Source organism: Arvicanthis niloticus, chromosome 20 (genome assembly GCF_011762505.2).
Source record: "Arvicanthis niloticus isolate mArvNil1 chromosome 20, mArvNil1.pat.X, whole genome shotgun sequence".
Lineage (NCBI taxonomy): Eukaryota > Metazoa > Chordata > Mammalia > Rodentia > Muridae > Arvicanthis > Arvicanthis niloticus.
In genome coordinates this window covers 40,529,661-40,555,539 of record NC_047677.1, presented here as the reverse complement: position 1 = coordinate 40,555,539, position 25,879 = coordinate 40,529,661, and the positions used below count along the sequence as shown (strand labels likewise).

Here is a 25,879-nt window from a genome sequence, read left to right as displayed (position 1 = left end):
GAATCTCCTACTCTGGTACATTATGATCCCACAGTTCTGTTAAATCCTTCAAAAACAACAGGGTGAAAACTCCTGGGAAAAAATGTAGGGAAACTTTATATATTGTCAAACTATAGATAATAGATACTTTCTAGAGCAGTGATTCCCAACCTTCCTATCACTGTGACCCTATAATACAATTCCTCATCCCAAACCACCAACCATAAAATTATTTTCATTGCTGTTTACTAACTGTAATGTTGCTACTGTTATGAATTGTAATGTAAATCATTTTGCAGAGAGGTTTGGCTGAGGGGTCGTGAGAACCACAGGTTGAGAACCACTGTCTAATGAGTCTGCAGTAGTCCAGGAAATAATAACAAGAATCGATAAATAAGACTGAGTGACATTAAAAGGCTCTTTTCACAGTAGAGAAACAATTGTCATAGTGAAGAAATATAAGATATAACAAGAGTAAATCTTTGCCAGTTAACATTCTGACAGGGGGACTAATACCTAAAATATACAGAGAAAATAAATAAAATAAAAATGTGCCAAGCAAGCAAACAATACTCAAAGGAACAAAATCACAAATAGGTAAGTAGGTTCCCAAAATAAGAAACACAGAATATATATATATATATATATATATATATATATATATAGAGAGAGAGAGAGAGAGAGAGAGAGAGAGAGAGAGAGAGAAAGTTCAATATTCTTAACTGTCATGGAAATGTAATTTTCTGCCACCTCACGATCAGAATGACTCTCAGGAGGAAAACAATACATCCTGGAGATGACCCTTGGAGTGGCAGGGGAAGTAGCCCTTATAAACTGTTGTTGACAATGGAAATTTGTTCACCACAAAAATACATATAGAGCTTCCTCAAAAAGCTGCAAATACCATATTGACCGCCAGGTGTGTGTGTAGACCCAAAGTCAGTGGACCAGAGATATTTGCACATTCGGATTTACTGCAGCACTCTTCACTATACCCAACTTATAGAATCTTCCCAGGCATGCACCAGCATATGAATAGAGGGAGAAAATGTCCTGTATACATGCAATGAAGGTTTACTCTACTTTTATGAATGAAATTGTCATTTGCAGGAAAGTAGGTTTATAAACTGAATTGTAAGTTTCTGGCAAGCCTTAGCTTACCAGGGACACCCTGAGTGAACAACACGAAGCCAGGGATCTATGCAAAAGCAAGAGGAACTTTATTGTTCCAGCATGCTGGGGTCCTCCTGCATCCAAAAGGAAAGGCGATGACCCTGGGCAGCTTGTTTGGTCAGTTTTTATACAGTTTTTAGGGGTAGCATAGAGAAACAGCGACTAGGCACAATATGATTAGCAGAACAGTGCGACTTTTAAACTGATTGATTGGTCTTTAGGGAATGAGGTGGGAAGAACTTCTCTTGTCTGTGGGTGGTGAACGGTTCTTCCTGTGGAATATGTGCATGTGTTCTGGGCCTCTCCCACCTGCAGGTCGGTCCACATAGTTTGTTAAAAATGTTAAGAGTTTAATATGATTGTGTGTTCCATCAATGGTCACATACTTCTGTGAGGGTTATAAACTGTGGCTTACCACAAGTGAAGTTTAATGGGCCTTAAGTGACAGACATGGATTGTACAGAATGCATTACTTTTGAGATAGGATGTCACTGTGTTGCCCTGGTTGGTCTTGAATGTCTAGATTTAAGTTGTCTTCCTGAGGCAAGCTCCAAAATAATATCCTTGAATACAATTCTGGCCAACTATGCTTAAGTAAAAGAATGTCCTTTTCCATTATAAAATTGCATAAATTAAATTAGATGAATATATGAAGAGTGAAAATCTTTTAAAATTACAATAAGATTAAAATCCTGGTATGAGTGCAGGACAGAGAGAGAAAGAGAGTGAAAGAAAGAGAGAGACAGAGAGAGAGAGAAAGAGAGAGAATATGAGTCTTCAATAGTCAAAAGAAACAGTGGAGAGAAAAGCATTCTGAGGCAGGTAGGGAGGTGGGATCAGGAAAAGTATAACATTTGTCTTTTCTATGATTTATGATGTTGCAGAATCTAGAGCTGTATACATGGGCTGGACTGAGTGTGGCAGATGTGCAGCTTGGTCTTCATGTGGGTTCCCCTATGACTGGAGCAGGGGCTGTCCCGACTCTGTTGTTATCTGTGGATCCTGTTCTTCTAATTGAGCTGTCTTGTCTGGTCTCAGTGGGAAAGGATGCTCCTAGTCAGGCAGTGACTTGAGGTGTTAAGGAGGCTTGGTACCTAGGGCAGGGGACCTCCTGCTTCTCAGAGGGGAAAGGAAGGGAGTGTGGAGGAGGGGTTGTCTTAGGGGGAACTGGGAGGAGGGGAATGTGATCAGAGTGCAAAGTGAATAAATAAATTAATAAAAAAAAAATTTGAACAAACAAAACCAAAGAATCTAGAGCTGTCTACTTTCTAGCTTTTCTGCTTTACCTACCCATGCCCTCTGCTGGCCACACTTAGCTTTGCAGTCTGTAGGCTGTCTATAAGTACAGTAAACACCTTTTCTATGGACTGCATGCATAGATTTACAGGAAATATAAAAGCATGCAAAGAGGAACACTGTAACAACATGTCTTTTGGATAATGATCATCAAATTTTCCTAAAATGTTTACCATGTAATAGGCCAAATATCAGCATTTTTCAATAACCAATTTAATTGCTATTTGGAATAAAGAATAAACATTTCATCCAAAATACTTCCAGGATTCTATCTTACAATTCTGTATTAACACAGAAACATTTTCATAATACGATATTCAAACTTTACTTGCAGATGAAGAAAGATGAATCCACATTAGTGGTTTCTTTTGCCAAAGGACTGCTGTGAGCCCATGAGTGTTGAAGCCCGAGCTGGCTCACGTTTGGGCACCAAAATTGTTGAGGCCCAAGCCAAAATGTTGAGGCCCGAGCTGGAGCCTCACTTTGGGCAGCCAAAAATGTTGGGGCCTAGGCTGGCCCACTTTGGGCGGCCTAAAATGTTGAGGACCACACTAGTCCCTGTTTGGGCATCAAAAATGTTGCGGCCCTCTCCACTCCACACTTGGCGGCCACTGTTTCCAGGCCCAAGCTGCCGCTCCGGTCTGCAGGTCAGGGTTCAGCAAGAGAGAGAGTGAGGATGGACTCGAAGAATGGAGACCAGACAGAATGTGATTCAATCCCGTTTATTCTTCAGTCTCTCTTCCTAGTCCAAGTCCCAAATCTAGCTGTGCTCTCTAAAGAGCCTCCCTAAAGAGTATATCTCTCTGCTGTATGCCTCTGCCTTTTATATGTCTCACTTCTAAGCCATGCCTCTAAGTTACACCTTTAATCATGCCCTTAGGTCTTGTCTCTAAATCTGATCTCTAGGTCACACTCTTAAGTTACACACCTTTAATCTCACACACCTTTAATCTCACACACCCAAGGAAAGTCCTGGGTATCCAAAGCAAGATGTTATCAGAGTGTGCTCAGCTGTTGTAGGCTATTGTAATCCAAATCTCAAGTCAGGGTATATGGCTCAAGATGGCTGCAAAGCTGATAGCCGCTTTCTGCTAAAAGTCGGCCCCCAACACATGAGTAGGAATAACGCAAACAGCCAACAATTGATCATAGTCTATATAATGTATCTGTTGATAACTAACAGCTTACTCTATTTTCTACAAAGATATTCCTCTTTCATCAGTTAATTGTTGAGGACAATTGGGATGTGCATCCCCCTTGAGAATATGAAACAAAGGCTTAAGTCCTCTTGTGGTGGGCTTATTAATATCTCCTAGCAACTTTTGAAAATTGTTAAAAGTAAACCAATTTTTTTTTGCATGTGCACCTGCAAGCCAGAAGAGGGCATCGGATCCCATTACAGATGATTGTGAGCCATCATGTGGTTGCTGGGAATTGAACTCTTATATTTTTAGTTGTGAGCCTAGCCTTTAATGGCTGAGCCATCTCTCCAGCCCCAACTATCTATTCTTTTTTTTTTTAAGATGTATTTATTTATTTATTTACTTATTTATTATATATGAGTACACTGTAGCTGTCTTCAGACACACCAGAAGAGGGCATCAGATCTCATTATAGATGGTTGTGAGCCACCATGTGGTTGCTGGGATTTGAACTCACGACCTCTGGAACTGCAGTCAGTGCTCTTAACCACTGAGCCATCTCTCCAGCCCCCCCAACTATCTATTCTTATTAGAATTTTCTATACCACAATCAACTTGGGATATAACTGAGGCCCCAAATATTGAAAAGATATTCCCTCCAGCATAATCATTATCTATACCTCCTGGCCCATAAGCTGTCCGTTGTGAATGTCTTTGGGTCTGAGGCTAATGCCTCCCCCCCCCCCCAAAGAAACAAGCAAGGCTATAAACAAATTCTGGAAAACACCTTTTTAGGGGCTGGTTTGGATGACCATAACAAGCTTCTGCTGAGCCCACTCTGTGCATTGTCTTAATTCAAGTGTAAATGTTTTTAATCTGGGCCTATTTCTTGAGGCCTGGCCCAAAGTCTATCCTTCCTGCAGGCCTGTACTGTGCCACAGCTGTTTTTAACACTTTTATTCAACTCTACCTGCTCTATCCTTTTCTCTATAAACATGGGTGACTCAAAAAATCCCAAGCTCATGATTGAACTGCCAACGGCAACCAATGGAATACTGGCAGTTTAACTATACTTTTAAGTTTCTTCTGCAATATTAGAATATAACCATAATTTTGGGAAACAAAACCAATTTTTAACAATGTAAATGATCCATTTTCTCTAAAATCAACACCAAGTGCCTTACTTTTATGTTACAAAGTTTGGCTGCCAGTTTTTAATTTTTAAACCTTTTATACATCTGATTTCTGAATGACTCCAACCCCAAGTTACCAGTTTTAAGCCAACTTTCTGTTTCCAAAGTTGCAAATTTTTAATCATACCCAATAATTTATAGGCCAATAATCTATAACCAAGACATGCAGAACATATTTATACTTTTAAAACCAGTCAGAAACAAAAATGAAGTGGCTACACATCTTACATATTTAGACTAAATAAAATTTTCTTGATTTTTCTAGCTGTGCTTTCAAGAGAAAAGCACCTTGTCACAGACATTTTTCTAGAAAAAACAACTCTCAGCTTCCTTATCATAGAAGCCAAAATGCTACTGGTCCCTTTAAAAGCAGCTTATGCAGCCAATCAGTTCCTGGAAAGCCTTCTCCAGCTGAGGTTGACCCCTGGTTACAGTGCAGGGTAACTTATCGGCTTCTGCTGTGCACATTAAGACTGCCTTTAAAACAAAGTTAAACTAAGCCAAGGGGTGGACACCTAGCAGTTTTAACCATTTTATCTTTTCAACATGAAACATGGAACACCAGTCATTCAAACAATGAAACAAAAACAGACAATTGACACACGTGGACAAATTGGCACACCAAGGACAGACAATAGACAGAGAAAGCAGAACTAAGGATTTCTCCTGTAGAAGCCAGAGAAACTCAGGAAGTCTTGTGATTTTCTTCTGTTCCTAGGAGAGCTCTGAAATAGTCTTTTCCTTCTTTTTTGCTGATACAGCCCAGAGAGAGGACAACTGCTTTTCTGAAACCCTTTCTCTCTCTCTCTCTCTCTCTCTCTCTCTCTCTCTCTCTCTCTCTCTCTCTCTCATATTCAAGGTCTATCTCTTTATCAGAGATGGGTGGGGGAACTCATCCTTAGTCATTGCTGGAGATGGGTAGGGGAACCCATACTTAGTCACAGCCAGAGATATCTCAAGACAAGCTCAGTGGACAGTTTATTCTTCTAAGTTCCTATAGCAGGTTGTACATGCAGCCAAGGTGGGTAACTCCACCTATGTCCTATTATTTGGCCTATTTTGGTAAACAAGGTCTTTCAGGACTGCTCAAGGCTGGGGGGAGGGCACATTGTATAATTAGATTTGTATACACATCATTTGTTGTTTTTATCACACTTTTGTAGTTATTTTAAGATTCTTTTTTTCCAGCTCTATTTAGATACAAATGACAATGTATATATTTTTAAGATATACACCACTGTGATTTGATATGTACACACTTTGAAATGATTACTATGATCAGTTTAATTGACTCATCATCTGATTTGGTCATCCTCTGTATGTTTATGGTGACATCATTTAAAATGTACTCACCTAGTAAATTTCAGTTATACAACAGATTTTTTAAAAGTGTAGTCACCATAATGTACATGGGTTCCCAGAATTCTTTTTTAATCAAAATTTTATGCCCTTTGATCAACATCTATTTCAAAACTTACAATGTATGAAAACTCAATATTCATTGGAAATTATGGGACATCCCAATGAATGAGCATCATGTGACTGACTACAAAGCAAGCTCGACTTCTTCTATGCACATGTTCCAGGATGTTGTCTCCTTATCAATTTTTTCTGTGGAGCAAGCTTCCTTTTATATCCATATTTACAAGGATTTGTAATGCAGTTGTATGTTGGTCTTGTGTCTTTTCTACCTCCCTGAAAAGAAACTACAAATATAACAAACTAAAAGGCTTGACCTTGTGTTTAATGGAAATCTGTACCTCATATTTCTCTCTCTCTCTCTCTCTCTCTCTCTCTCTCTCTCTCTCTCTCTCTCTCTTTCTTTCTCTTGTCTCAGTCCTAGAAAGGGTATGTAGCTCATTTACATTCACAGGGCCTATGAATGGGCAGCATTTGGTCATCAGTTTTTCTAATCTGCATAGTTGCCTTTATGCAAAAACTTTATGGTTCATCCTTAGTGTGAGTCTCAGTATTTAACTCTACCTGGATCAAATGGGTTGGGCTGCTTATATTACAATTTGGTAAAAAGATGGTCTGTGCCATTACTGTGTAATTGATCTGTACTAGAACATTACAATTTAATCAAAAGGCCATGGATGCCTGAAACACACATAGGAGCCCCTCTCTCATCTACTCCTACCACCATCACCACACCCACTAGCCTCCCTCCAGATCCACAGCTCCTGAACTGGCCTTGTCTATTAAGTGCAACTTCCCCTCTCCCATCTGAGCGACGTCCAAGAAAATACAAATATACAGCTGCGTGAACAAGAAAGACAGTCCAAGATTTGAAATCTGGATTCAGTAAAGAGAAAGCAAATATTAAAGAGAACCCAAGTGAAAATGGAGGTACATTTGAAAAACTCAGTAACCCTGAAGAGGAAAATTCCACCAGACCCCTCCTCTCCTGGAAGAGAAAGGTCATAGACTGCTTAGGCACCCCTCCCTTCCAGAAGGGAGAGGCTAATTAACATTCCTCAGACAGCAGGAGTGGGGACTGACCTGCAGGGGGGGTGCTGCGGAGGGGGCCCAGAGCACATGAACAACAGACCATTGGCCACACAGAGACAATGGAGGTCCTTGACACCTCATTCCCTGAAGACCAATCAGTTTTAAAAGTCACACTGTTCTGCTAATCACATTGTGCCTAATGAATGCTGCCCTAAGGACTGTATAAAAGCTCACTGAACAAGCAGCATGGGGTCACCTCTCCTTCTGGATGCCCCTTTTATAGTGGGCCAAGCCTACCCGGCTGTTGCCGGGTAACTGTAGAGTTGGAGTTTAGACAGAATACTAACATTCCCCCATTTTGGTTTAATTTAAAAAAAAAAAAAAAATTAGAAAAAGGTGATGGCATGGGGTTGTCCTGATATCTGGCTACTTCCTGCTGGCATTGGGGGCGGTGTGTCTCTAGGAGGAACCTAGAAAAATGGGTATGAGGGATGTTTGTCCGGTCTTAGGAGAGTTGGCTGTTCCCTGCTGTCCAGGGTCTATGGAGGCATCTGAGGATAGGCCAGAAGGAATACGTCCAGTAGAAGCAGCTGTGTATATGACAGGAGATGGAGCATCTGGAGGTTGCTTCTCTGGAGTTGTTTTAGATGTGCCTGGACTTGACAAGATGTAGGAAATAATATTAAGTACATTTGGGAGAAAGAAAATTTTTTTTCTAAGATGTACATTTGGAATGCAGAGGGATCCCACCCATTGGAATAGGTAGTAAGTGGGAAATTTAGGCAGATGTACTTATCTGGATGGCATCTACTTTGTCCATGAGAGGTAGATCTTTACAGGTCCCAGGCAGAGAGGGGAGAAAGAGAGAGAGAGCCTCTCTTGTGTGTGCGGGCAGCCAAGCCCTTTGCACAGTTGGTTGCGCACATGGAGAAGCAAGTCTCAGAGAGGGTCCCTGGCAGGGTGCAAGGAGTAGACCCAGAGCAGAGCTAAGAACCACAGAGGAGAATCGGGCAGGTAGGGTCCTGAAATCTGCTGCTTTTCAGGCGAACTGGCTGAACTAAGTGGGTGCAGCCGGCCTCAAATGGGAAGAGCAGGGGAAGAGGCCTACATTAGCAGGTGGCTCTCAAAAGACTGACCCCTGGGGGAGACACACTAGGGACTACAGCTTGGAGCCGGTGTTCCTGAGAGAAAGAGAACAGTCTGTCCAGATCCCGCCTGGGGTACTCAGCTTCGAGAAAGAAACTGTCTCATGAGGAGAGGGGAAGTGTGTCACCCAGGGGAGGAGTCCTAGAACGAGGGTCAGGAAAGGACAGGGTTAGCTCTGAACTCAAGAAATCTTTCCTGGGACCATGTGGATGGTTACTCTGACCAGTGGGGGATGGGGGAGCTTACCAGTTCTAGGCTAGGCTAGTGAGCATGGATACCCTTTGGTAGCTGGTCTGATTGCAAACCTGCAGATTTCTATGTCGAAGTCATGGCACCAATGAAGTGTTTATAAAAAGATAAAGGGAGTATGTTCTGTGGGTGTGTGGAGAGGTATGGAGGAAGGGGATGTCTCAGCGGGCCCATGCAGAGGCATCTCTTCCCCCTGAGGGACCAGCCACACACCGGTATAGTATAGAATACAGTTTATTCAGGGTATGAGGAGGGAGGCCAGGAGGGTAGTAGAGGCAGAGAGAGAAAGAGAGAGAGAGAGAGAGAGAGAGAGAGAGAGAGAGAGAGAGAGAAGTGGAGGCCAGCCATGACCACGTGGAGAGAGGGAGAAGGGGGAGGGAACAGAGAGGAGATAGAGGCAAGAGATCAAGAGAGTAAGAGATTAAGAGATTAAGAGAGAGAGGAGGGGGCAAGCAGCCCCTTTTATAGTGGGCCAGGCCTACCTGGCTGTTGCCAGGTAACTGTGGGGAGGAGCACACCTGGCTGTTGCCAGGTAACTGTGGAGGTGGAGTTCAGACAGAATACTAACAATAATGACCCCACAGGATGGTTAAGAGAAATGTTTTTATTGTTTACATGTTGGAGAACATCCAACCAAGTTAGCAGAGATGTGTCTATGGTTGTAGCAGGATATTTTTCCCCACAAGTTGGAAGGAGCTAAGGTGGGAGAAGGAAGGAGAGGAAGAGGAAGGAAGAGGAGGAGCTAAGGAGAGACAGAGATGTAGGAGGATGGAGAACCATGCCTGGCCCGAGAACGGTCCTGGGTAACAACTAGAAGTGGGTAACAATTAGAAGTGTTAATTGGTTAACACTTCTAATTATGTGAGCATCTTCTTAATTGAGCATTACCAAACATATAAAGCCTTTGATTAATCATTAAAATCTCATTTTATACCAGGTATGGAGTGAATGGTGGGATGGTCTGGGCTCAGCCATCTGACATCGTGGAGACAGCGGGGAAGATTGGCAGAGCCATCACCCACACTGGCACATGGATGCCACATGGATGGCAGGGCTGGTGTTTCTGGCTGGCAGTTTCTAGCTGCAGCGAACATGTGGCCTCTGTCGGAGGAACATGGCGGCAGAGCTAAGCAGAGCCCCATCCGCTTAGATAGTCAGCTCAAGAAAACTCCATTTCAAATATCTCCCACAAATGTGGTTGCCATCTTGATGAATGGTTGACCCCTGTATGCTGGATTTCTGCAGAATAAAACCCTCTCTGCTTTTACATATATAATCTGGGAGATTCTCTTCAGTGATTCTTGAACCCTTATACAATCAGTGCATTTTAAAGTCTTGATTTATGGCTTTCTTGTTACTGAAAAAAAAAAAAAAGCCACCATATTGGAGCATAGTATTGGGGTAACCTGAATCATAGTCACTTCATTTGCCTCAAGAATCTTTCATTTGAGGGGTGGAGAGATGGCTCAGTAGTTAAGAGCACTGACTGCTCTTCCAGAGGCCCTGAGTTCAATTCCCAGAACCAACCACATGGTGGCTCACAACCATCTGTAATGGGATCTGATGCCCTCTTCTGGTGTGTCTGAAGAGAGTGAGAGTGAACTCACATACATAAAATAAATGTCTTTTTTATTTTTTTTTTATTCCACTTGAAATAGACACTATGATTTTCTATGAACAAGTATGAGGCAAAAGAAAAAGGCCGCCGGGCGGTGGTGGCACACACCTTTAATCCCAGCACTTGGGAGGCAGAGGCAGGCGGATTTCTGAGTTCGAGGCCAGCCTGGTCTACAGAGTGAGTTCCAGGACAGCCAGGGCTATACAGGTATATATATACCCTGCCTCGAAAAACAAACAAACAAACAAACAAACAAACAAACAGGCCTCTGAATTAGGACAAGAAAGGAGAGAGGAAAGAGAGTGGAGAGGTGAGAAACAGAGACACATATACAGAGGATCCATGAACATAATTTAGACGCAATATTGAGCAGAATTCCAGTCTAACCATATAGAAATTCTGGAATCTGCAGTGCATACAGGCAACTAGAAAAGTTTTTCTTCTCCTCCATCAGTCACGGTACACCTTGGGGTCACGAGGCACACACATAATGAGGAAAGGACCTTGGAAGTCAGAGTAAACCAACAGCAAGGCAACTGTATTCACTGCAAGGGATGGGGGGGGGGAGGGGGGGATGCTTCTAACCCTTAAGGGTCTCAGTCAATCTCAGGAGCTTACAAGAGAACCCTGAAAGAGCTCAGGCAGTCTCCTTTTGAAGCATGAACCCAGTAGCTGATGTTCAGGGGATAATAAAGAGGGAATTCATAAACTGAAGAGGGTTAGTTCTCAGGCCCAGAGTGTGGCCCATAGCAAGATGGTGGACAGGCTCAAGGGTATTCTAAGGCAGCCGACTTATCTCAACCTTTATGGGGCTCACTCAGGCCAGGTAGTGTAAGGCTTGAGAACATACAGTAAGATGGGGGTGGCAGACCAATGCCTGGAATCTGGGCTCTTCAGAGCACTGCTGGGGAATCATTTTAAGAGAATTCTTTCTGAGTCTGCAGCTTTAAGAGTCAAAATTCCATACTTTGTCCTATCTCTGGGAACACACTGGAAAGACCAGGTATGTACAGTCAGTGAGGCCCACAAGAGCTGGTCTTGTTAAGAATTAAGTTAAGCTGGGCCGTAGTGGCACACGCCTTTAATCCCAACACTTGGGAGGCAGAGGCAGGCAGATTTCTGAGTTTGAGGCCAGCCTGGTCTACAGAGTTCCAGGACAGCCAGGACTACACAGAGAAACCCTGTTTCGAAAAACAAAAACAAAACAAACAAACAAAAAACCACTGAATTGTTCTTGGAATGTGCTTCTGTGCCTCTCCCAGGTGTATCCGGATAACAGCGAGTTCACTTCAGATTATTCATCACAAGTGGCTGTTGTCATTCCTTTATATGTCTCTATGGAAAAACGTGATTGTATACTTTATGCATGATATTCTTAACCCTCTGGGCATAGACTGTCTGATGCTCTGAATAAAGTTGGCCATTGAATGGATCATTACCCCAGCTCCATTCCCCCAGGTCCCAACAGCCTCTAGAACAATGACAAGCCACGGGAAGTCACCATGGGGGAGGGGAGACAGAGGAGAGGAAGAAGAGAAAGCAAGAAAGCATGCACACAGAAAGAAAGGGGCGGGGATAAAAAGAGAAGGAGAAACATCTGTGTTATATAGCAAAGATCCTGTAGGGGAAGGACAGTTCAGCCCCTGGGCTGGAAAGTTCAGGCTTGGGGGCGGGGCATGCCAGGTAAGGACTGAGGGATGCTGGGAGAACCTGAAGGTCAGGTCTGCTTTGTTGTGTAAAATAGGCACCTCAGCTCCTCCTCCTGGGGTGAGAAACCAAACAGCTCAGAAAAAGAATGCTCCCAAAGTAGACCTGTAACAAAATAAGACAAAAAGTAAACGATTTAAGGCATAAGCCAAAGGTCGCTGCTTGTGAAAGCCAACCAGAAATCCTGGTGAAACTGTGACGATATTTAAAATGAACCAGTGTCTTGAGGTGTCGAAGCAGTGTCGCTAATAAACTAACCCAGGCTGGCCTAGAACTCACAATCCTGCCTCTCTCTCCGGAGTGCTATTAGAAGAAAGCCTCAGCACACCTGACAGAAGATTTGCAAAATTAAAGTCATGAACAGAGCAAAGCGAAACCTTCTGTTATTTTTGTTTCAGTTTGCTTTGATTTGTTTACTTGTTTAGACAGGGTCTCATTTGTAGCCCTGCCTGACTAGGAATTCAGAGATCCATCCGCCTCTGCCTCCCAAGAGCTAAGATTAACGGTGTGTGTCACTATACACAGCAAAACTTTTCTTCAGTAAAGAAAAAATAATAAGTGACTGTTAAGTATCCAACAAAATACAATTGCTCTCTTTAAAGATGCTAAAATGGAAACTGAAATTCTTAAGCAACATCACCACAGACCTTTGAGAGCAAGTCTCATTTCAAACCGAGAACAACTGGGTCAAGCAGATGGCTCAGTAGATAAAGGCTTAATGGCCCAAGAATCCTGACCACTGACACGCAGGAGACAGGAGCCACTATAATGAGCAAGCCTGTCGGGGAGAGATGGGAGAGAAAGAGAAGCTGAACAGTTTGCGCATTATAAAAAGGGTGGTGGAGGACAGTCTGATGTGAGTAGTCTACACTGACACCGGAGGCTACAGTGATGTCCCCACCCCATTACACACGAGCCTGTGGGCCTGCAACAGTGGGAATCTATTCAATGCCCAGCACCCATGTCACCACCAAAGGCCAGGAGGATGTCCATATTCCAGGCTGCCGGGGTGGGGTCATGGTGATGTCCAAGAGCTCAGCAGAGCTGACCCACACCCCTCAATAGCTGAAGAATGCGAAAAGAGTTGATCCCACACTTCCCCTGGACAGCTAGCTCAGGAGACCTGGTTCCAGCCCTTGCCTGCTGCAGCACTCTGGAGAGCAGGTCTTGTCCCTTACTGGGGGCAGTGCAAGAGAGCTGGCCCTGATGGCATGAGTGCCAGGCAGCCAGTGGTCCTGATTCTTGCCAGCTACCACCAGCAGGAAGCTGGTTCGGCCCCTCCCCTATGCAAAGCAGGAGAGCTGGTGGGCAGAACAACTCAGCTTCCACCCAGGCCAGATTCAGGGCTTTGAGTTGGTCCACCTCAACATCTACCCCAAGGATGAGCTGCTGGAGCACTTGAAGCTGCAGGATCTTCATGACACAGGGCAACATTATGGAGTCCTGGTGAGAATCCAGTATTGATGGTATAGAAGCCAGGGGCCTCAAACCAGACCAGGGCCTCATTGCAATGAACATTTCCAAGTAAAGCTGTTTGGTCAAAAGGGCATATACTGTACTGTGTGTGACACACCACAGCTTCTACAGTGGGATGTTTTGTTTTCTTTGGGTGGGTGGCTGCAAGGTTGGAGGGTGGATATGTAGGGATGGGAGATGGGTAGAACCGCAGTGCATACATAGTGTGAAATTCACAACCAATCAATAAAAATTAAAGGGTGACAGCCAGAGTTCAGTCCCTGGATCCCAGAGTAAGAGAACCAACCCCAAAATGTTGTCCTCTGACCCCCATACAAGTGTGGTGGCACAGATGCACTCACACCCCTACACGCAAATCATATACAAAATAATACAAGGTGTTCAAAGTGAAAAAAAAAAAAGACACAAAAGGTTTTCACAAAATGCTTTATTCCTCTAAATGCTAGTTCTTATAAATAACTTTGGTGACATTAAAATAACTTTATTTGGTAAAACAAGCAACCAACTTCACAGAGTAACAAAATAGTAATCTTGACAAATATTTAATACATGTGTAAACAAAACAAAGTGACATTGCTTTAAAAATAGATAGAGCTGTCGATATAAAACAGAAAGCTTCCAGAGACTCAGCTCAATCTACTTCTTTGTGTTAGAGGCACAAAAATGGACTTAAGCTAACTCACTTCTAAGACAGCCAAAGCTCTTGCTAAGGGTTTCTTCTTCAAGTTCTGTGACTAGGACAGTTAGCTAGATTGTGGAGGGCAGAAGCTGCAGGGAGAGGTAAGTTGCCTTCCAAGAGAAGAGGTAAATGGGGCTTCAGGAACAGGGGACATTTCTAGTCACTCTAAAAATCTCGATAAGCTTAAATAACCACAAGTGAGGTAGCAGCCATGCAGGCTTAGGGAAAGAAAGCACTGGGAGAGCAGCCTGTGCATCAGGAGGAAACAGGAACTGACTGAGGAATGGCAGAGCCAGTGGGTCACACAGTGCAGTAGCAGGGAGTCAGTTTGGGCAGTGGCAGGGGACAGGGGAAGCAGGTAGGCAGGAGCCAGAGCCCTGGGCCTCCCTCAGCAGTAAACAACTGTCTGTGCTCCTTAGGAGCATGCTTTATTTTAGTGAAACAGAAAACTACAGCGACCGGGCTGGAGACATCAACACAGGTCTAAGAGGGTTCTCACTTTTACCATAGACAGTACATAAGCCTGCAGACTCATTTCATAAACAACAGATTTTCCACCAGAATAAGTGGGACATAAACACTTTCCACACCTAAAGGAACGGTATGGGGTAAAGAGTGTGATGTGGCAAAAAAAAAAAAACAACAAAAAACCAAAAAAACAAGCAACCAAACAACAACAACAAAATCACTGAAAAGGCCCATCAAAATAGCCAAGAGGCAGATCACAGTCAATGATCAGGCACAGAGCAAACAAAAGATACAACCTCTAGTCTCCCTCAGCCTTAAGAGCCAGGGCACGGCCTGGGGATAACCTCTTCCCATTTTTTTTAATGGAATCTAGGGAAACTTCACTAAGCTGAGGAAGGAAATATGGAACATTGACATCTAAGGAACCTGTCCCCACGGCCTCCTTTGTTGTTCAGGGACAGGGTCTTGCTGTGTAATTTGGAACTCTCTGAAGAGCCCAGGCTGAGTCTGAACTCCAGATCTTCCTGCCCCAGCCTCCCAAGAGCTCTATTACCAGTGTGTGCTACCACACCCAGCAAGATAAGGTACCTTTAAAGAAAGGAACAGGACACTCAAGAGTTTTGAGACCAGTGTCTATTACCAGCGTGCAGCCAGACTCCTTGAGGGATGAGCAGCAGCTGCTGGCCACCTGGGCTGGAGGTGGAGGGACAAGAGAAGGACGACAGGCCAGGCTCAAGGACACAGCCCTGGAGATTTACAGAAAGGGCCAATGCTACTGAAGTTGTTGAAGTCCTCAGAGGATGCTCTACAGTTCAACGTAAAGGTGCTCCTCCACAGGCAAGTGACCAGCTAAGTAGTATGAGGGACAGGAGAAGGCAAGTCTTCATTTAGGACATTATCTTGCACACAAAAGTGCTTCAAGTAAGACCCAAGCAGTATTAGTGTGATCAACTCGGAGATTATACAGACATTATAATCACTTAAATAGGAGACAAGACACAAATTGTGACTAGGGATCTAGTTCAATGGCAGAGCCCTTGTGTGGTACATGTAAGGCCCTGTGTTTAATCCCTAGCACCAAGGGGGGGGGGGGGGAAAGCACCAGGGCATCAAATTGCAAGCTTCACATATTCAATCACTCAAGATACACACACATGGACTGGAAAACGAAGACCCCATAGAGGGTTTGAATCCTAGTCACCCTAGTTGGGTTTTTGTGCTATGTCCAATATCATTAGGCAAGTTCCTATTACAGCTTGAGGGTAGAACTAAGTTCAGGCCCGGCCACAGACAGGACAGATGCCATTTTTTCCAAACCTTTTCAGTTTTAACTCAGGTTCAATACACTTCATAAGACAAATGACAAGCCTTCTTTCCTCGGGGACAACTTGCTTTACTGCTGTGGCCCAGGAGGATATGGCCAGTTCTTCAAACATAGCCAAAAGGGAACCGAGAGTGGGTAACTCTAGCTACCCTAAGCATCAAGCAGAACAAAGTCCGTGGTCATCGACTCCGTGTCTGTCTTCTAACTACCATCACTGTTTCACGTGGCGCTGAGACTACACACAGCTGTGCTTTAATGATTACAGGGGCCTTTCACAAACAGAAATGGCTTGGATACTCTTTTAGGTAAAGACATTCAGGCAGGATTCCTTTGGCTTCAAGACTGAGAAGGACGTGTATCTGTCCACTTACCCATGCTATACCACTTAAGAAGGCTCTCTCCCTCCTATAGCAAGCATTAACTGCCTGTAGATCTTCAGGGAGAGGTGGGGCCGTGTGAGCCCACCAAACTTCAAACCTTCACATAAAAGAGCTCTCAAACTTTAGACTTATATGAAATACTAATAAATCGGTTTTAACTTGTTTTCCATTCACGGGGATATAGACACCTTCCTTGTGTTAAGTCAAACACTTAATATGAAAACCAGATGTATTTTAAATAACACTCACTGTTCACTCAGAAAATGCTGTAGCTGGGGACTGGGGTGATGGAGCTTGCTTATTGTGTGTGAAGCCTTGGATCCAACTCCAGCGCCAAATAAGAACAAAAGACACCCTCAGAAAACAGACAAAACCCTGCATTATCTCCAAATCAAGGGAAAAAGATCTGTTCATCAGTTCAGCATCTTGGGCACCAGTGATTAACCGATGTATGGGTTTGTACTCCCGTCTCTCTGAAGGGTTTGGATTGGGACTTAGATTAGAATTAACGGGACTTTTTTGAGAGTCTGCCTTGAGATCTGGGGTAGGATGGCTCCCAGTCGGTTGTGCTCACAGTGATTGAGGCTACTTTCCCAGAATCCGACTCAACAGGCTTCACTGACACCTGGATCACGACCTTCGTCTCAGGAGGCAACCCTTCCAGCTGCTTAGGCTTCTGAAACATCTGGTGGCACTGGGTCTTATGCTCCATTTTCTCCTTGAAGGTTAAAAACTGCAGCCGGCACTTGGAGCACTGGTGGCCGATCCTTTCCCAGTGGCCCCTGTAATGGCACATGTACGGCATCCCAGTTTTGAAGATCTTAAGACAAAATGGACAAAGCAGGTTCTTAGTGTTTACGTGGCACTTTGTAAAATGTGTTTCCACATCCGCGAAGACAGAGGACCTGTACTTACAGACCTGGCACACATAGGGCATTTCCCCAGGCTTATGATTATCTTTCATGTGCTGTAAGAGGGCTTGCTCTGTCTCAAATGACAATTCACAGATTTTGCAGACCACAGAAGGGTCTGGAGCCGTGTGCACACGGTCGATGTGGCACTCCAGCTGGAAAGGGGAAGCAAACTGGCGGTGGCAGCGGAGACAGGTGGTGTGGCTCTCCCAGGCGTCATCACTGCCCTGCCTCTCGAGCTCCAAATGATGCTTGGTATGGTTCATAAATTTAACATTTTTTAGAGCTTTCAAGCAGCTGGGACATTTAAAGGTTGTGTGAGTCTTCTGCTCCGGCTTCCCATCCCCTTTATACTGTCCATAATAAAAGTCACTAAGTAACAGGGTCAAACTTCCTTTCTTGGGATCAAAAGTCTCTTGACTTGCAGGATTTGAAATGTCCACTTCCATCAATCCACTGTCCTGGCGAGGGTGGACAGAGCCCTCTGAAAGAGGTGCCCCATTCACAAAACGGCTCAGTGAGTTGGGAGCATCAAAGGAAGGTGTCCTCTGTTGCGCACTCGAGGTATGCAAGGTACCTGAAGGGGGCAAAGCTGAAGACAGGTCTTCTACAATCTCAATACTACGTTCAGGCCTCTGTGGATTTATGGAAAAATGGCACTTTGATACATACAAACTTTCATTCAAACCTCCTCCTGAAAGCGCTGCCTTCGCCGGACTATTCTCTGAACTTGAGAGTGTAACCAGAGGTGAGCAACACTTTGAAGAGTTACTAGGCACAGCTTGTGGTGAATTACTTTTATCATCAGACTCGGACAAAGGCTCAATAATAATAGGACTATCTGTTGATCTTGATTCAACTGGAGACGCCGGCAAGACAATCACTGCCTCTGATGTGGGGGCGGCAGGTCGTGAGGGCTGCAATCTTGGAGTCGTGGCCTCTCTAAGCCGGCTATGCTTTCTTTTTAACCGTGAACCTGGGGTGACTCTGTTTAGAATGTTCGAGTTGGCTGGTTGGGAAGTTGAAGTTACTCCCACAAAGATCAGCTCGGCGTCTTCTTTCACGTTCTCCACCCCTACGAAGATCAGCTCGGCATCTTCGTCGGCGTCGGCATCAGCATCATGGACTTGGATGGGTTCTTGTGAACTCTGCTGTGGTTCTGGATCTTGTTCTTCATCATCTAACAGGAATGGCTGCTCCATTTCTAATGTGGCTCCCGACGGGTGTGCCACCTCCTCCACACACACTGCCACCTGTGTGCAAACACATCACACATCAGTGAACGGAGGAAAGGGACTCAGTTTTCTCATCAATGACTTTGAGGTGGTTATAAACATCAAGGAGACTACTAAGCCAGTGCCACCCGCATCTACCCCAACGTTCAAGGCCCAGACCTGGGCAGGAGGTGCGTCCATGAGCTCTGTTGCCTCGTCTGAGCCAGGACTCTCACCCAGCATCACCTAGCCAAGCAGCCTTTGCAGCCCCTGGCAGGAGCTCCATCATAAGCTCTTAGGTGGTCTCATTCCCCATTGCCTTCTCTCACAGTCCCTACCTTTCAGACCCAGGCCCAACTAAGAGCAAATCTGCCTTCTTCTCCTAGGTGAATCTAATCCAGGGCCTTTACCTCATGCCACCCACCTAGGTCCAAGCTATCTCAGCACAGGCCTACTGTGTGCTCTCCTGCTGAGTCTGACCAAGTCCCTGTGTGCGCTCAGCCCTCCAGGCCCAACCCCACCAGGAGCCACACCAGAGGACTTTCTTGGTTTTGACCAAAGCATTCTCATCACACCCTTAAGACCCAAGCATCACACTGGTTACCAGTGAACTGGAGTCACCCCCAGCCACTCACTCCAGTCAATAATCCACACTTAGCATCTGAAGGACTAGTGTGCTCTCTCCTACCTGTCTTGAAATCAACCAAGCTCAGACAAGAGCAAAACCAGAATCAAACTTCTCAACACCAGACACACAATCAAAGAAACAAACTCAAGTCCCACTAGAAAACAGTGTGGAAGACTGAGACCATATGTTTCCCTAAGACCAGTTCTACACAAGTCCCAAGTCCTATACAAGTGTTCTCTAAAAAGGAATTGCCGAGAATAAAACTAGGACACAGAATTTAAAAGGACAATTATAAACAATCAGAGATAAACAATCAATTCAACAAATCCAGAAAGGATACAAGCCAACACCTCAAGGAACTTCAAAGGGGACAGAACAAGAAATGGCTTCCTGAGCTGGTTGGTGGCGGTGCACGCCTTTAATCCCAGCACTTGGGAGGCAGAGGCAGGTGGAGTTTGAGGCCAGCCTGGTCTACAGTTATTCCAGGACAGCTAGAGCTACACACAATTAGACACTTAAAAATGTGGTTCAACAAATTACTACTCTGAAAAGCTGCAGACATAAACAAGCAAGTTCTGAAAATCGCAGTCATTTCGGTGCAGTGTATAGCCTTCAAACATCATCTTTGGCTCAACTGTAGTTTTCACTTTCTGCCAAAGACCACCTTGGCTTGGAGAGGGATTCTGAAAGCTACTGAAACAAAGGACTTGAGTCAAATCATGGGCTGAAGCTGGCAGCCGGCCTACAGTCTGCAGGAGCTCTCTCGCACTCTCTCCCCCTACCTGCCCCCACCTCTGTGTGTGCCTGCGTGTTTTCTCCAAGCTGTTCTTTCTATTCTAAATACATCTCTGGATGGCTCAACTCCTGCAGATCAGAAGACCAGTCTTTTACACATCAGTTCAGCCATTTACTCCAGGTTCCCTTTTGATTATCCTGTGAGTATCCCTTTGTGACTCAAGACCCTTTATTCTTAGGGAGACAGCAAGCTCACATTTCCTTTTAACACTGCAAAAAAAAATTCAGAGATCAGCCTCAGTTAAGCACACAGGACAAATCAGCTGGGTGGGACCCTGTCCTGAAAAGTATCCTGTCCCTGAAAGTACCACTTATACCACACCTCGGCTTAGACTTGCAATCTCCCAGGCAGACCTTGAACTCAGGAACCTTAATTTTTCCATACGTGAGAAACTATATTCTCTTAACCGTTTTTTTTTTTTTAAATGTATTTGTTTTATGTATGTGAGTACATACTATTGCTGTCTTTAGACACAGCAAAAGAGGGCATCAGATCCCATTACAGATGGTTGTGAACTCACTATGAGGCTGCTGGAAACTGAACTCAGGACCTCTGGAAGAGCAGCTGGTGCTCTTAACCGCTGAGCCATCTCTGCAACCCCAAGAAACTGTATCTTCAAACTCATGTTTTTAAGAGTTCTTTCCCACAGCCTTAAGGACTTCCCTGAAGGTCCCTCCTTTTACCATTTTGCTGTCTCTGATTATCAGAGTCATTATTAAGAGGGAGAACATTCCTTAAAGGAATGTAAAATATGTACATTATTATATAAACAAACCTTATAGCCATGGACACTCTCTAAGCCCCATGTCTGCTGGCCCTGTCCCAGGGGCAGGAATCATGTCATTCTGTCCCCATCAAAGCTGCACTGGACCCAGCAGTTTATTTATTTTGTGTAGGCTGTACGTGTGGTCACATGGCTCTGGAAACAGAAGGCAGGCTGTATCAGGCGGCCCAGTGTGCACCTTTACCAAGTCACCTCCCCAGGCCCAACATAATCTTATCTATAAAAATTAAGCTAGCATCTAAATACGTGTTGATGTATTTATAAAGAGAGTATGTTCTGTGGAGGTGTGTGGTGAGGTATTGGGGAAGGAATCCCTACCCCAAGGGACCAGCCACACACCAGTATAGTAGAGTTTATTCAGGGAATGGGGAGGGGAGTTAAGAGGGTAGTAGAGGCAGAGAGAGAGAGAGAGAGAGAGAGAGAGAGAGAGAGAGAGAGAGAGAGAGAAGTAGAGGCCAACCATGACCACATGGAGAGAGGGGGAAGGGGAAGGGGTGAGAGAACAGAGGGATCAAGAGATCAAGATGCCAGGCAGTGGTGGTGCAAGACTTTACTCCCAGCACTTGGGAGGCAGAGGCAGGCAGATTTCTGAGTTTGAGGCCAGCCTGGTCTACAGAGTGAGTTCCAGGACAGCCTGGACTACACAGAGAAACCCTGTCTCGAAAAACAAGAAAGAAAGAAAGAAAGAAAGAAAGAAAGAAAGAAAGAAAGAAAGAAAGAAAGAAAGAAAGAAATCAAAAGAGCAAGAGATCAAGAGAGAGAGGAGGGGGCAAGCAGCCCCTTTTATAGTGGGCCAGGCCTACCTGGCTGTTGCCAGGTAACTGTGGGGGTGGAGTGGAGTTTAGACAGAATACTAACACATAACATACATGACATATTTTTATTTATTTATTTATTTATTTATATGGTTTTTTTTTTTTTTTTTTTTTTTTTTTTGAGACAGGGTTTCTCTGTGTAGCCCTCTCTGGCTGTCCTGGAACTCACTCTGTAGACCAGGTTGACCTCAAACTCAGAAATCCACCTTGTCTCTGCCTCCCAAGTACTGGGATTAAAGGCGTGTACCACCACTGCCCAGCTATTATTTTAATTTGAATATGCACATCTAGCTCTATAACATCATGTATTTCTATAAATACCTTGGAAGTCAACTGAAAATATATTCTATTAAGCATAATAGAATTTGCCCTTTTCCTTATTAGTCTATTGACATATTTTGTTTTCTCAACACGGATAAAATAGTGTAAAGCATGCACACACAAAATGAATTTGAAAACACTGCTCTTTGGAGTCAACTAGACTTACTCACTTTGTATACAGGTGCAATCATCAACCCCAGCTTGTCTCAGCCCAGCCCTGCTGATATTCACAACCAGCATCTCTTATGTGGGGAGCTTTTTAGGTACCTGACAGATGTTTAGCGACATCCTTGACTTCTGCCCATTAACCACAACCCACAATTCCCAACTTGTGTAGGAAAAGACATTCCAAACAGGACTCCATTTTCCTAAGAACAAAAGGCTACTGCACAGCAAGAAAAGCAACTAACTCAAGGAGGCCGACACAATCATCTACACATCTGCAGTGGATTCATTCAGAACGTAGAAAGAGCCCAAAAGCCACTGCGTCAGAGACAAACGGGGGGGGGGGGGGGGGGGGGGGGGGGGGGCGCTAAAGAAATCGGTTTGAGACCTGAACAGACAATTCTCAACAAAATAAAAATGGCTAAGAAATATCTCAAAAAGGGTTCACTGTCCCTGGCTTTTAGAGAAAAGCAAATGAAACCAACCGTGGAATTTCATGTTACCACAGTCTGGACAGTAAGGATTAACAAATGGGCAACAAAAAGTTCTGGAGAGCATGTGGGGGGAAAGGGAGGCCTCTTCCACCCTTGGTGGAATTTGAAACTCACCCAGCCATTCTGAAAATCAGTGTGAAGTCGCAAAAAGCTAAGACTAAATCTACCATATGACCCAGACACACCACCAAAGGACAGCCTGCTTCAAAGATAACTGCTCAGCCAAGTTCAGTGCTACCCAATCCACAAAGGGAAGGAGCTGGGAAACAACCTTAATGTCCTTCAAGGGATGGATAATGAAAAACCCCAGAGAAACAGAAACTGAAAGTCTCCCAACCAAAAAAAAAAAAAAAAAAAAATCCAGGTCCAGATGGATTCAGCACAGAATTCTACCAGACTTTTGAAGAAATTACCCCTACTATTGCCCAGACATCTGTGAGACTTCAACAACATGGGTCCCTAACAACCTTGACGTGATGTCAAGGAGGACCGAGTCAAGAGATGCTAATGTGTAAGAGGGAAAGGTCCCTGGGCTTCCCCAGGGAAGAACAACAAATGATCAGACCCAAAAACATACAAGTAACATCATATAGAATTAGCAGGTTGTATTTATATACAGGGTAGGTACGAGGGAGGACCTGGAGAATGACAAAATTATATTGTAATCTCAAAAAACTAATTATTCCAGAAAAAAAAAAAAAACAAATATTGCGCACATGCACGCACACACACCCACACAGGTAAAAGTGAGCACCTTACACACACACACACACACACACACACACACACACAGGTAAAAGTGAACACCTTACACACACACACACACACACACACACACACACACACGCACACACACAGGTAAAAGTGAACACCTTGCTCCTGGCTATTATTTCTTGATATACCAAACTGACCCTAAGGTAATATTAATAATGCCTTAGATTCTTGGGGGGCTGGGGGGGGGAGCCAGAAATCAGGCTTATGAATGCAGATAACCACATCACTTGGGAAGGGAGTGTAATAGAATCAGGAGTTCAAGGTAATTCTCAGCTACTACACAAACCAGCCCAGGCTATGAGAGCCTCTCTCAAAAGGCAGGGTGGGGACGAATCCAATTTAACATTTTACTTCATTAGCTGAATCTGAAGATATATGCATCAACTCATTTGTACCTACTACCGTGATTAAGAAAGGAAGTCAGCTTTATCAAGCATCCATAGTATCTACTTTTTTTTTTCAAAAGTTCCTTCCTATTTGAGGGAGCAACTCAGAAAGTTCCAGAATTCCTTACATCAATACTTGGCCTGATCTTATCACACCCATTCAGATTTTTCCCACGGGAAATTCCAAAACAGTTAATTTCTGTTCCTTTGTCTGTTTTCAAGACAGGGTCTCACTATGTAGCTTTGGCTGTCCCGGAACCACCTCTGTAGACCAGGCTGGCCTCGAACTCACATAGATCCGCCTGCCTCTGCCTTCCGCTATCACCCGTGGTAATGTTTTATTTTTATCACAGGAGCAAACAGAAGTCAAAAAATGAAGAAAGAAGACCTTTTCTCTTACCGCAGATATACACTGTAACTTTTAATAACTTCAGAGTCCAAGGGCTGCAAGTTACACCCCTGGGGTAATCCGACAAAGAAGAAGAAAAAAAAAAAAAAAAAAAAAAAAACAACTCTTAAGATTTAGCTACACTGGCAGGGCAGTGGTGGCGCACGCCTTTAATCCCAGCACTTGGGAGGCAGAGGCAGGTGGATTTCTGAGTTCGAGGCCAGCCTGGTCTACAGAGTGAGTTCCAGGACAGGCAGGGTTACACAGAGAAACCCTGTCTCTAAAAACCAAAAACTAAAAAAAAAAAAAAAAAAAAAAAAGATTTAGTTACACGGGACTGGGGAGATGGCTCAGCAGTTAAGAGCACTGACTGCTCTTCCAGAGGTTCCCAGCAACCACATGGTGGCTCACAGCCATCTGTAATGGGATCTGATGCCCTCTTCTGGTGTATCTGAAGACAGCAAGCATGTACTCATATAAATTAAGTGAATAAATAACTCTTAAAAAAAAAAAAAGATTTAGTTACACTTCACATGTTAAAGATTCTACTGCACTTCACTGTCTACCAGTTATTTACACGCTTATAATTTTCCATTTCGTTTGCTTTGATACAAAACAGCTGTCTCCACTTAACCGGAGTACCGGGTGTGAGGTCATCACAACCGGTTTGGCCAGTCCTGGGAAATGAGTCAGGGGCTTTGTCCTTCCTAAGCAAGCAAGCATTCCACCAACTACGCTACTCCCCTCAACTCTGTCGTCTGGATGGTTATTACAAGCATCCTATACGCTACCTTCCAATACCATACCCCAGCAAACGAAACGACACAACCCACCGAGCACTGCTCAAAGCAAAAACTAGCTAGCTAGGAGGCCCGAGAGCTGCACTGGGGTTCAAAGAGGCACATAGCTAAACAAAATATTGCTGTATGGAAAAGGGGCAGATAAATGGCTTTTAAAAGCCTCCGAGGGCCTGCAGATCTCCAAACGGGGAGTGGGGCTTAATTTACAAACCCGGCTTTCGTCTGTACCTACTTTTTTTGAATGGGTCTCACGATGTGGTCCTCCCTCTCCCTCGCTAATGGTAGAGATTCCAGGCAGGCGTCGGCGAGCCCTGCCAGTAGTGGGGTCTGCAGTCTCCAGGACTTTGGGCGAGCTAAGCGCCCCAGGGGCCCTCGGCGATGGGAAAGGCATTTAAGGGGAGCAGGCCCAGCCCCAGTTGGGGGGCTCGTAGGAGAGGGGGGCGCATGTGTGTCCGGGCTGCCAGTAGGGGGTCCCCGGCCTACCCACGCTTGCTTCCCGGGGACACGCAGGCGGCCCTCACCCGGCGTCCCCACTCGATCGCCCCCGCAGAGGTCACCAGCGCCACGCCCCTGTCCTTACCTCCCCGCCAGCGTACCGGAGCCTCCCCGGACGCCCCGGCCCGCGAGGCGCTGCGCGGGAAGCCCCACACCACGACCTCCGGGGGGCTCCCGGCCGCTCCAACGGCAAAGCCCCGGCCGGCGCGCACTAGCCCACGGCGACCTGTGATTGGCCGCCAAGGGTCAGCCGCGCGGCGTAGCGCCGAAGTGATTGGTTCCCAAGGCCCCTGGGAACCAATGGAGGGTTCTCCCACTCGGGCGCCCCTAGTGACTGCTGGGGACAGCGGGACCAAGCAGAGCCGGACCCGTAGTGATGATGCACACCCCTGAGACCGTAGACCTGCGAGACTTGGAAACCCAAAGCCATGCCTTTCGTTCCATTTCGGCGTTCCCTCGGGGGTGGGGTTGGGGGTGGGCGGGGGCTGAGGCAGGAGGATTACTGCAAGCTAGACGTGGCGGCTTAGTGAGACTGTCTCCAAAAAGAAAGGGGGTGGAGATGGAGTGGGAGGGGCATAGATAAGAAAAAATTTTTTGCTACAACTAGCCAGGGCCAGAGATGGTTGC

The 25,879-nt window shown here is 45.0% G+C and overlaps 1 protein-coding gene across 2 annotated transcripts; it reads right to left on the bottom strand.

Moving 5' to 3' along the window:
- Positions 1–13,846: 13,846 nt before the first annotated feature.
- On the bottom strand, positions 13,847–25,474 carry LOC117724916 (zinc finger protein 280B-like). 2 transcript variants are annotated; one of them, XM_034524909.2, is made up of 2 exons: positions 25,338–25,474; positions 13,847–18,445 (listed from the first exon to the last, which is right to left on the bottom strand). In XM_034524909.2, the coding sequence occupies exon 2, from the start codon at positions 18,392–18,394 to the stop codon at positions 16,787–16,789; it is 1,608 nt and encodes a 535-aa protein (XP_034380800.1). In that variant the 5' UTR covers positions 18,395–18,445; positions 25,338–25,474; the 3' UTR covers positions 13,847–16,786. The 2 variants fall into 2 exon arrangements, with proteins under 2 accessions (XP_034380800.1, XP_076773301.1); XM_076917186.1 differs by having other exon boundaries at positions 24,990–25,403.
- Between the last annotated feature and the right edge of the window lie 405 nt (positions 25,475–25,879).